The sequence below is a fragment of the Phalaenopsis equestris genome, unplaced genomic scaffold, assembly GCF_001263595.1.
Source record: "Phalaenopsis equestris unplaced genomic scaffold, ASM126359v1 Scaffold000488, whole genome shotgun sequence".
NCBI lineage: Eukaryota > Viridiplantae > Streptophyta > Magnoliopsida > Asparagales > Orchidaceae > Phalaenopsis > Phalaenopsis equestris.
The window spans coordinates 598,326-609,946 of record NW_018164928.1 but is presented as its reverse complement, the minus strand read 5'-3'; the positions used below and the strand labels follow the sequence as shown (position 1 = coordinate 609,946).

Here is an 11,621-nt window from a genome sequence, read left to right as displayed (position 1 = left end):
GTTGTCAGTAGTTCTAGCACGATTAGAGTGACTAATCTGTGGACTGTACATCTTTACAAAAATATTTATAAAAATAAAACAATAATTTCTTTTGCATGATTAAAAGAACTCTTCATAAAAAAAAAGACTTAAATAATAACTTTTGCATGAAAAATCTTCCTATGAAAATTTATAAAGGTCCACGGCTAGTCACTTGGATTGAGGTTAAGAACTACCTCCTATAGAGTGTCGAGTTGACAACTCTTATTCAAGGTCGGGAAACACACAGCCCAGCTCTGAGCCCCCCACTTTGACCAACGTCTAATTCCCAGTCCTAATCTTTCATGTGGTTATAAGTTTCTTTTGTTAGTGATTTCCACTAGTCTTTTTTTTTATGACTTTCATGTTGGGTTGTCTTGCTTTATTTATTTATTTTCGCAAATATGTTTAAACATGTTGCAAATCATGATACGCTTGCAGCATTAATAATGCAACAGTAGCAGATGCCCAGGTACGCTTTTACAGTTTATCTACAGCATTTTAATTTACCGCAGTTTACCTTTCAAGTATATTTTATTTAGACTGTAATTTTATTACCCTGCATGCAAAACCAAACACTGACATCAAAACTGTGAAACATAAACTACAATTTTCAAACACTTAAACCCTGGAGTCATCGCGATGACAAGAGCTTGGAGCCAACTTTGTGGGCAGCACGGCGAGGAGCTCAGAACAAGCAACAACAAGGAGATCTGCTTCAGCATTTATCTCTTCCTAGTATAATAATAACACATAAGGCTTCGAGGTAGCTCGCCTAGCGTGGCGTAAATCCTCACACTCCCTTTTTAGGCTCTTGTACAATCATTTTGTGCAGCATAAGTCCTAACTCGCTTTAGGTTCCGAGGTTATCGTACGATACGATGTAAACCCTCATTTCTCTGTAGGCTATTTGTATAATCGGGTATTATGCAAATGTAAGTCCTAAGTAATAAAATTGGCAGGATTGAACTATTGAATAACATCTTTTCAAAAATATAACCACACAGTAGGATAGTTTGGGAAGTCACTAAGGGTTCTCCTTAGGATCTGTGACATCCCCTACCTTTTCTTTCCTTTGGACTCTTGAAATAACTGTTCATGTTTGAGCCATTTCCACTTGGTTTTCCTCATCCTACCTTGAAAACCTGAACCTTGAATTCTTGAAGACTAGAACCATTGATCATTATCGAGAGTTTTCTCAAGTGACTCCCGTCATTTGGGATATAATTAACTATAGGGGCTTGCCTCTATAGGGAACTTAGAACCCAGGTAAAATAAACCCTATTTAATCCTTGTATTAAATAGGGAAATTTGTCGGTCATATATAAAAGGTTCGCAGACCAAACGGATGTCACAAATCTCTTAGTTTGCAGGATTGGGTCTATCGTTGAGGTCTACACTTATCTCTCGGGAAGGTGTAGTATTCGCGGTATCAGGTACGATTATGCAAACTATTGGATGAATGAGATCCATTTGGTCTCATTTTTTTCAAAAAAAAAGAACATGCTGCTTTCAAAACCCAAACTATATATCTTTTATATTTAAATTAAATCTCAAAAAATTATTTTTATAGTTCATATTTTCAAATCTATATCTATCGAAAAAGTTGACCGACAGCCAAGTTCACGTTTGGCTCAATTCAAATTCGAATTTGCTCGTGTTAAGGTAGATTTTGAGTTACACTTAAGCTTGTATGTTATAATCATTCCAACTCTTTCGACAAAAAATATGTTTTTATTCTAAAATATTGTTTTCATCCCCATCCCATAAAGAATACCGCCGTCACAAAAATTTGGGCAGCAATTTAAGTACATACCACTCGATTTTATTTATTTACATGAGAAAAGCCAAGCTGCATTGGCAGTCAGCTTTTTGGGAGAAAAGGCATTTACATACATTCCTCCCACATGAATTAATTTAGGAACATTTACATACATACCACCTAAATCCTATTTATTTACATATCTAGCACCTAAACTTATCTATTTTATAATTACACCACCCAAATAATTTTTATAAATGATAAATTTAGCCGTTTTTAATGTATACAAAAAATTAATACTAAAAAATATATAAATAAATATTATTAATTAAATATTTCAAGTAAAAAAGAGTTGAACATGAAAAAACGAAAATTTATTTGTGTTCGCCCTATACATATCTAACATCAAAACTTTACTTCTCACATTTATACCATCCAAATTTTTCATATAATGTCTGTTGTGAGATATGTACTTTCTGACATAGAAATGAAACGCAAAGAACACAAGCAAACATAGTTCGTTTACGCGGTTCGATCCAACTAGATCTACGTCCACGGAAGGGAATCAATCAAATAGTTCACTAAATCAAAAGAAATATAGAATATATAGCTTATACATAGAGATGAGCCCTCATCTTCCTTCTATGGCCTCCCTCTCAAGCGACACCTTGATACAAGGCCTCAAGATGCTCTCCTCCTCTCTAGCCCTCTAGCTATTCTTTCCTCCTTTGTGGTAGCTTAAGATCTCTTCCCTTGCTCTCCTAAGCCTCACACCCTTTCTATTTATAGAACTAAGAGAGTGGTAGGTGGTAGGTAGATAGGTGAGCGGTAGGTGAGAGGTACCACATTACAAAAGTGTTATTTTACCTTAATTCAATAATTGAGGGTCAAAATAACAATTATCCACCTTGACCCTCAATTGAGAAGCTTCGAAGTAAAAATTCCCTCCACCTGGCCTTTGAGGGACTCTCAGCCCTTGCTTGAGTTTGCTAAGTCCAAACAGTACATGGACTTAGCAATCACGGTTCTTCCGATAAGAGAGTACAACCTTTTTTTCCTGACTCGTTGTATGACGACACGAGGGCTTTTGATTACTCTGATGCAACCATTCTCTGCCTTGAACGAGCATCCGCTTGACTCCAACGTACCCAAAGAAATCAGATTTCTTTTGAGCTCTGGTACGTACCTGACATTTTTAAGTACTCGTTCAACTCCATCAAACATCCTTATCCTGATTGATCCACTTACAACAACCCATGAGCTTTATTGTCTCTCAGTAGAACGGACCCATCATTTTCCTGTTACAGTGTCTCGAACCAGTTTTTGTGAGGACACATGCGAAAAGAACACCCTGAGTCGAGGATCCACTCCTTACTGGATTCAGATTCTGTGATCACCAGGGCCTCAGCAGAATAGTAGTCATCAGAGGCTACGCTTGCTTCTCCTGATTCTTCTGGCTCTTCTTGGTACTTATTATTCCTGTCTGGGCAGTTCCTCTTGAAATGACCGTCCTTGTGGCAATGATAGCACTTGAAAGATCCCCTTGATGACTGATTCCCGCCATCCTTGCTTGACCTTGATCTGTACTGACTATTTCTTGAATCTTTCCGATCTTCCTCTGACAATAAGACTGTCTCCGCTGACTTCCTTGTCCCTGTCATGCTTTCTCTGAAGTTCTTTGGCTCTAATCAGAGATTGAACCTCCTCCAGAGTAATAGTTTGCATCCTTCAATAGAGCATTGCATCATTGAAATGTTCGTAGCTCTTAGGAATAGAGTTTAGCAACACCAGTATCTTGTCCTCATCGTCCATCTTGACGTCGCTATTCTCGAGGTCGTCGATGATCTTGTTGAACTCGTCGATATGCTCTGAGACGGATTTGTCTTCATGCATTTTGGAGTATAGGCGCTGCTTCAGAAAGAGCCTATTAGCCAAAGACTTTGTCAGGTAGAGTACCTCGAGTTTGACCCAAAGTACTTGAGCCGTTGTCTCCCTCGACACCTCCCTCAAAACTTTGTCGCCCAAACTCAGGATTATCAAACTGTGGGCATTGTTCAGTATGTCGATCTTCTCCTTCTCGGCCATGTCGGCCGGCAATGTCGTCGACCCTTGTAGGGCTTCTGCATTCTGCAACACCATGCTGAACCAATAGAGCTCTCATCTTTACTCTCCATAGGCCGAAGTTGTTCTTCCCGTTAAATTTCTCAATGTCGAATTTGGCGGAACTCATTGTCGTGGCTAAAATTTCTTCCAATAAATTCTACCTGCTGTCCTTCCAGGAACTAGGCTGAAATCACCAAAATGTTGTACTACTGTATAGAAACTAAAAGTTTTCAGCCTAAATCTGTCTTTTAATGCCTTGCTGTCTAAGAAATTCTCACCAAATTTCTTTCATTCTCCCCGTGAACTCCACTGCCTTCGCCAACTGAACGGAGAGCTCCGATCTCTTCTGGCAGAGATCACACATGTTCACCAGAAAAAACTTTCTGTTTTGTGCTCCTGCCTCATTCCCGCAGGCACTCCTCTACGTCCAGCAGTACAAATCAGGAATTCCTCCTCTACCTCTCACACGAGAATAACTGCCTCTCCAGAGCCATCGCACCTTGCCAAACTGCTCAGGTCCTCCTGCTTCACGAACTCCCGAACAGGGAACTCCGCGAACCCTCCTCTGCGCGATCTCCACCTCTTCCCTCTGGCCGAGCTGCTCGCAAAACTGAACTCCTGCTCTAAAATCCTCTACTGACAACCCTGTCGCAAAATTTCGGCCCTCGCTCGCAGACTGTTCCTCCTCCGTCTCGCCGAACCGCACAACCTGCGGCGCGAATCCAGTCGATCAAAGCTTCCACTGCTCTGCTCATCAAATATATCGCTATTCGACTGTCTGCGACGCGATCTGCTTGCTCCTCTGTTCGTGAATGCCGAACTCCTCTTCTTTGTCGTCGCTAGCCACAAACACCTTTATGCGAACACCTCTAGCCAAGAAGTATGGATCTTCCCACAGACGCCGCCAATTATTGTGAGATATGTACTTCCTAGCATAGAAATAAAACACAAAGAACACAAGCAAATACAGATCGTTTACGTGGTTCGATCCAACTGGATCTATGTCCACGGGAGGGAATCAATCAGAGGGAATCAATCAAATAGTTCACTAAGGCAAAAGAAATGAAGAATACATAGCTTATACATAGAGATGAACCATCATGTTTCTCTATGATCTCCCTCTTAAGCGACACATTGATACAAGACCTCAAGATGCTCTCATCCTCTCTAGCTCTCTAGCTATTCTCTCATTCTTTGTGGTAGCTTAAGATCTCTTCCATTGCTCTCCTACTAAGCCTCGCACCCTCTCTCCTCTCTATTTATAGAAGAAAGAGAATGGTAGGTGGGAGGTAAGTGGGTGGTAGGTGAGCGGTATCACATTATAAAAGTGGCCTTTTAACTTAGTTCAAAATTGAGGGTCAAAATAGCAATGTCAAAAGTGAATACAACTTTTCATGCATGGTTAATGTGGCGTATGTGTGAAAATACAGAAACTAAGTGATATGTAAGTAAATCTTAAAATTGGAAAAGGTTCGGGAGGATCGATCATTTCATATAGTTGAACGGCTATTCTTACCTGCGGAACAAGCATAACTCCGACAGTAATACCAGCCATGATATCTACTTGCAGATACTCAGCCCACTCGTACGTCCGAATCCAGCGAACGCAAGGCAACAACAGCTCCATCCAATCCATGGCCGTCATCACTTCAAGCTTAGCTCTCCACGGAGCCAGCAACGGCGAAGGCGACGCCACTCCCGGAGACGATGGCGACGGTTGCTCCACCGTCGCCACTCTGACCTGCCTCGCTGTTCCACTGACAGACTCTCCTTGGACAATATCCAGATTGCATGAACTCATCGCCGAATTCTGAATTCTTTGCCTTTATTGATCTCGAGAATCTGTTGTGTCTTTTGAGACGAGAGTGAGAGGCAGTGAGAGGAGCTGAATCTTAGAGATAAAAATCTCTTTTTTTTTTTTTTTTGGTAAACCCAGCCTTTTTTTAAAGGCTCTATTTTAAGAGATGCGGAGTGGATGGAAAACAGGAGAGGATAGGGACTCGGGTGACTTGCATTGATTTTAAAATATGAAATTTATTGTAAATTTTTTTGGAAGATGGAAGATTTACATACATACCTCTTCTGTATCCACATATATAACCAACTGTTTCCAGAGTCTTCTCCCTCTCTATTTAGTACTCTGTATCTCAGTCCTGATGTATAGTACTATACACGTTAAATGTCCATCTACACTTCTTTCCTTCCATTCGCACCCTGTACTTCAGTATTTCAATTTCAGATTTGTCAATCTTTCATACCGCCGATGGCTTCAACTGTTTGTAATAGAAAACTGGCAATACAATAGCCTTCTCTTTTCATTATCTTCTCTTTGTTCTTTTCTACAATACTCTGCTCCAAACAGAGTCTTCATGGCGTCGGATCATACAGCCTAACGGTGCACCCAATCTCCGGTCATCTTCTACCACCTTCAGTCCAGCATCAATGGAGCATTCAACAACAACAAACTCTAGTACTGATGGCAGAACTTCATCAACAATGGGAAGCATTGCCATCCCCATCCACGGAGTCCACCTAGAGATAGATCTTCAACCTAAGAGTTCAAAAACGAGCTTCACCACATCCAACGGGGAATCAATCCATGGCCAACTATCTTTCCTAATTCAAATCTAAAATCAATCAGCACTAATCACTGACCCATCGGCTTAGACGATCTATACCCGTTATCTTTACGATCTAGGGATAATTCTAGCAAATGAAACAACCTGTGTTCTTCATATTTTGCACACAACGGATCATCCCACGGCACTTTCTTCCATTAAAGGCAGAGGACAAGTCCCATCATTCCATCTCACTCTCAACGGAAGCCGCGCCATCTATCCACCTCCCGCCAAAGCAGACAACAACGCAGCTTCTCACTCACTGACGGAAAATACCTATTCCGGCCGTCAAATGACATAGGGGCAAGAGGATGTTATGGACTAACTTAACTCACTGACTTAGAGCTCTTCATGGACATTAAATCAGTTTAATACTCACAACGCTTAGACTTGTAATCACAAAACATTCTAGAAAGAAGAGTAAGTAAACTATTGGAAAAAGATACACTTCACTAAGAATGAGTGATCAGAACATTTGAACGTTTGAAAACCTTGAATTGTTCTTGGATTGATACAAAATGAGGAGGGACTCTATTTATAGTTATATTACATTAGAATATACTAATTTTTAAATAGTTTTACATTATTCCTTGTATATAAATAATTCTAGAACTTTCCAGAATATTCTAGAGTTCTCTTTCTCTTGAAACTTGTTTCTTTCAACATATTTTTGAAATTAGGTAGAAACTTCTAAAATTCTTTTGAATATTCCTTTTTTTTTTCTAGTTTTTCCTAGAATGTTGTGAAATTTTCTAGAGTCCATTGGATTGCTCTCTTTATTATGATCTTCTCTAGAATCTTTCTTTTCTATGGTTAACCTGTCAATCATTCATGAAAATGACGGAGTCAGACAACTCGCTCTAGTTCGAATGCTCATCTTGTAGAAATTATGTTTCCCTCTCCTTTTGAAACTAAATATACTCCCCATTTCTTATAAATATCAAACTAATACTAGCTTTAATTATTTTTATATTTCTATCATCTAAATATTCCATATTGATACGTCACCAACAAATTTTCATCAACCAGCACGAATCTCGATGCAATTTTTTGAACAAGAAACATATAAACTTTAATTAAGAATCATCCAGAGCTTCGATTTCAGCAAACTTATAGTCAAACTGATCGACTCGATGAGACAGACCTAATGATGTGAAAGTCAATCCAATCCAATTCAAATCAAGCCCATATCAAATCATCAAACCACTCTTGGAGGATTTCTAGGGGGCATTTGAAAGGTCAAACAAATATCGAATTCAACGAGTTTATAGTCGAATCGAGCGTCTCGAAAAGAAAAATCCAACAAGACCAAGATTGCTCAATTCTGACATCATTAAGGCACTCAAATGTCCATCAAACGTATTCCGATCAAAGGAAGCCATCCGGACCGTCCGATCAAAATGGTTCATATTCTTGCATTAATTGCACCCAAAACACTATAAATAGAGTCACACCCCTCACATGAGGGGGAGGAGGCTTAAGAGAGAACTTGAGGTTTTGAGAAGGAGCTCAAGTCCAAGATCATTGCCGTCGACCACGACCGCCGACCTCTGTCGACCACCGCCGACCACCGCACCACCATCGAACGCCCCCGATCACCGCTGACCTCTGTCAACTACTGCCGATCGTCATTGACTGTTGTTAGCCACCGCTGACCTCCGTCAACTATCGCTTACTAGACGTCATCAGTCGACGTTGTAACGTGGAAAGCTAATAACTTTTTCCCGCCTGTGGGACAAGGGGCATTTGTAATCATTAACTTATAGTAGATTTTTACAACTGGGTCAGACCCCGTGCTTTTTCTCTTTTTACGGGTTTTCAACGTAAAAACTTCTGGTGTGATCACAACTCGATTCATTTTTATCCGAGTGTGTGCTGAATTCTCGTGCAACGCTAAGACGATAATCAATTACTCTACCGCCACGAATTTTCTAGCACGCAACACATATCATGTTCAAAATATTATTATTATTATTATTAAGAGATAAAAATACCTTTTTAAATATAAATAAAATGAAATATATGTAAAATTAGAATTTAAATATTAGATATACAAAAACATAAAAATTGAGTGGTATGAATTTATTTATTTTTCTAAAAAACTTCTCTCTAAATTCTGAAATAATTAAACCACATAAATCATTTGACATTCATGCTAAATTTAATTAAATTACGTGAAATAATTTACCAATTTTTTTAAGGTTTAAATATATTAATTCAACTTAATTTTATTTTCTTATTTTTATTATTTTCAATTATATTAATAATTAACTAATTACTTATTATGTTGGTTAATTATTATTTATATTCTCTTTAGCCTAAATTTTCATGAATTAGTAATTCATTATTAATTTAATAGTATAATTGAACAATATAACATGTTATTTTAATCAAGCATTAATTAAGAAATTATAAATCTAGCTAAACACTAGAAAATAAGATTACATCATTAACATTATTAATTCAGTTAATTTAATATTTTCCAAAAAACTAATACTAATTAATTAATTAATTGAGTCATAACAAAAGCATTAATGAGATCATAGCATTTGAAACACTCGTCTTTCTTCTTAATGCTCATTCCTTGGAAAAAAAATTACTTTCACATCAATTTGTACGTGTGAATGTATGTACTCGAGTATACTCCCCACTGAGCATGTAAGTAATATTTTATCTATTTCTTGAGCTCGCTAGAGAAGCACATATAAAAGAAACAAAGTGCTCTATTCATGAGACTTGCAAATTTAAGTTATATCTAATAAAAAGGGTCATCAACTAACATTAAATGAACCGACTGCCGTGTGTAATTGTTGGAGTGAAATCTCTTAAGCACAATGAAGCCGAACTTTTAAACATTGAGGCGCCTTTCGGTGTAATTGTTGGAGTTCTACGAGGAACTCCAAAGTTAGTTGTGCTCACATGGGAGCACTTATGGGATGGGTAACTTCCAAGAAAGTTACACCAATTGGGATAAACCATAATGTTATTAGGACAAAGCAGACATTATCTCAATGGGTGAGAGTTCTTACTGTTATAAATAATATTAAAGCATTACACCAGCTTGAAGATGAGAACTAAGATATTATACATAACAAAGTGCTGCACCATGAGAGTCATCTCTTGAACTCAAGATGAGACGAAGTGCTACATAGATAGAGCCACCTCTTGAAGCTGTAGAGTCTATCTTTAGAATCATATCTGCTTGATTGATGATTCTAGCATAAGAAACTGATGGGACGTTAGTTACCAAAATGGAGATGACCTCAACTATAATGAAGCTGAATTCTTAAACATCAATGTGCCTTTTGGTGTAACGGTTGAAACTCTGAAGTTAAGTGTGTTATTGCTAGAGCACTCTTACCATATATAATAATGGGTAAAAACATGAGGCCATGAACCCAAGAAAGATAATATCTAGAAGGGTAAGAGTTAAGGCTCTCAAGAAAAAAATCACTATTAATAGACATTTTTATGCATATATAATAAGGCTCATATGTAAAAGATGAAGTTAAGGTGATGGATGTGTAAATATATAGGAATTAAGTGATATGCATGTAAATCTTCTTTATAAATTTGAGGGTACTTCCAAATACATTGATTTTAAAAACATAGAAGAACAATCACAACAATCTATCCTCCTTAAATGTGGGCATTCTCATATCACTTTAAATGCCCTTACACTCCCGAGCAAAATGACATCCTGCTACGTTTTTCATCTAGAAAGTTCTAGAGCTCCCCACACCAATGAAATTCGACGAATTATAAGTAAAATTATTTATAACATGATAAATTTATGTGAAAATATCAAATTTTGATTAAGGAAAAAATGGGCTGGCCCGACTTCAAGGAGAATCGCCCCCCAATTCTTATGTATTTACATACATAACATCTTATTTTTTACGTTTATACCGCCCAAATCTTTCATATCATCTCAAAAAGTGCCACTATTTTAACATTAAAAAAAAGCAAAATACACACTTTCATTCATAGGTAATATGGCAGATGTGTAAAAATTGAAGTTTAGCTGGTAGATATATAAATACACAGAAACTGAGAAATATGCATGTAAATCTTCCAATTTGATATGATTTCATATTATTGAACATCTACTCTTTACCTGGGGAACAAGCATAACTCCAACTGTAATACCAGCCATGATATCCACCTGAAGGTACTCAGCCCACTCATACGTTCGGATCCAGCGAGCACAAGGCACCAACAGCTCCATCCAATCCATGGCCGTCATCACCGCAAGCTTAGCCCTCCACTGAGCCAGCAACGGCGACGGTGGCACCATTCCCGGAGACGACGGCGGCCGGTGCTGCACCGTCGCCCCTCTCACCTCCCCGCTCCGCTGACAGAATCTCCTTCTGCAATGTCCAGATTGCTTGAGGTTGCATAAGATATCTCCATTTTCGCACTTTCAGAGCTGTTAGCTTTGGGGAAGTATGAGCATGGCCGATAAATACATATATGAAAAAGGAGGATTTGCATAAATAACCGCTCATTTTTTATGCATTTACATATTGAACACCTAAACTATAAGGCTTACATATATGACCCCTTAGAATGTCACTCTTAATGGTATCCTTGATGTGATATGAGAGATTTGACTGGTATAAATGTAAAATATAAAACTTAGATGTCAAATGTGTAAATACATAGAAATTTAAAGCTGATACTGAAAAATAGTGGATCATGTGAAAGGTGAGGAAAGAGAGATACTGGTGCTTGTTAAGTGGACTGAAGGTCTCTGTAATGAGGTTTTCAGCAGCATGTACTTACAATCCAATTCCTATATATTTACATATCCAACACCAAAACATCACATTTTACATTTATACCGCCAAAATATTTCATATCACATAAAAAAATAATGTTACATTTGTGTGAAAATTGAAGTTTAGGGGTTGGATGTGTAAATAGATAGGAGATGAGTGGTTTGTATGCAAATATTTCTTGTAATAATCCCTTTGGATGCTTTAAAGGCAAAGAGTAAACTTGTTTTAAAATCTTTATGACCTGACTAATTCGTTTGGGGCAGCTTGTGCATTTCAGGATAAACTGCTTATCCTGAAACGCAGCCCGCGGGCCGACTGCAGGGGTCGACCAGCGGTCTG

General features: G+C 38.2%; 1 protein-coding gene across 3 annotated transcripts in view; it reads right to left on the bottom strand.

Moving 5' to 3' along the window:
* Positions 1–10,950, bottom strand: part of LOC110028083 (probable sulfate transporter 4.2) — a 25,012-nt gene extending 14,062 nt beyond the window's left edge. Inside the window, exons 1-2 of one of the 3 annotated variants that reach the window (XM_020729801.1) lie at positions 5,961–6,987; positions 5,400–5,734 (exon numbers count right to left, since the gene is read on the bottom strand). In XM_020729801.1, the coding sequence (XP_020585460.1) occupies positions 5,400–5,684 (285 nt within the window). In that variant the 5' untranslated portion in view covers positions 5,685–5,734; positions 5,961–6,987. Of the gene's footprint in view, positions 1–5,399; positions 5,783–5,960; positions 6,988–10,618 lie in introns of those variants that run through there. The other 2 variants (XM_020729803.1, XM_020729802.1) reach the window with 2 other exon arrangements.
* Between the last annotated feature and the right edge of the window lie 671 nt (positions 10,951–11,621).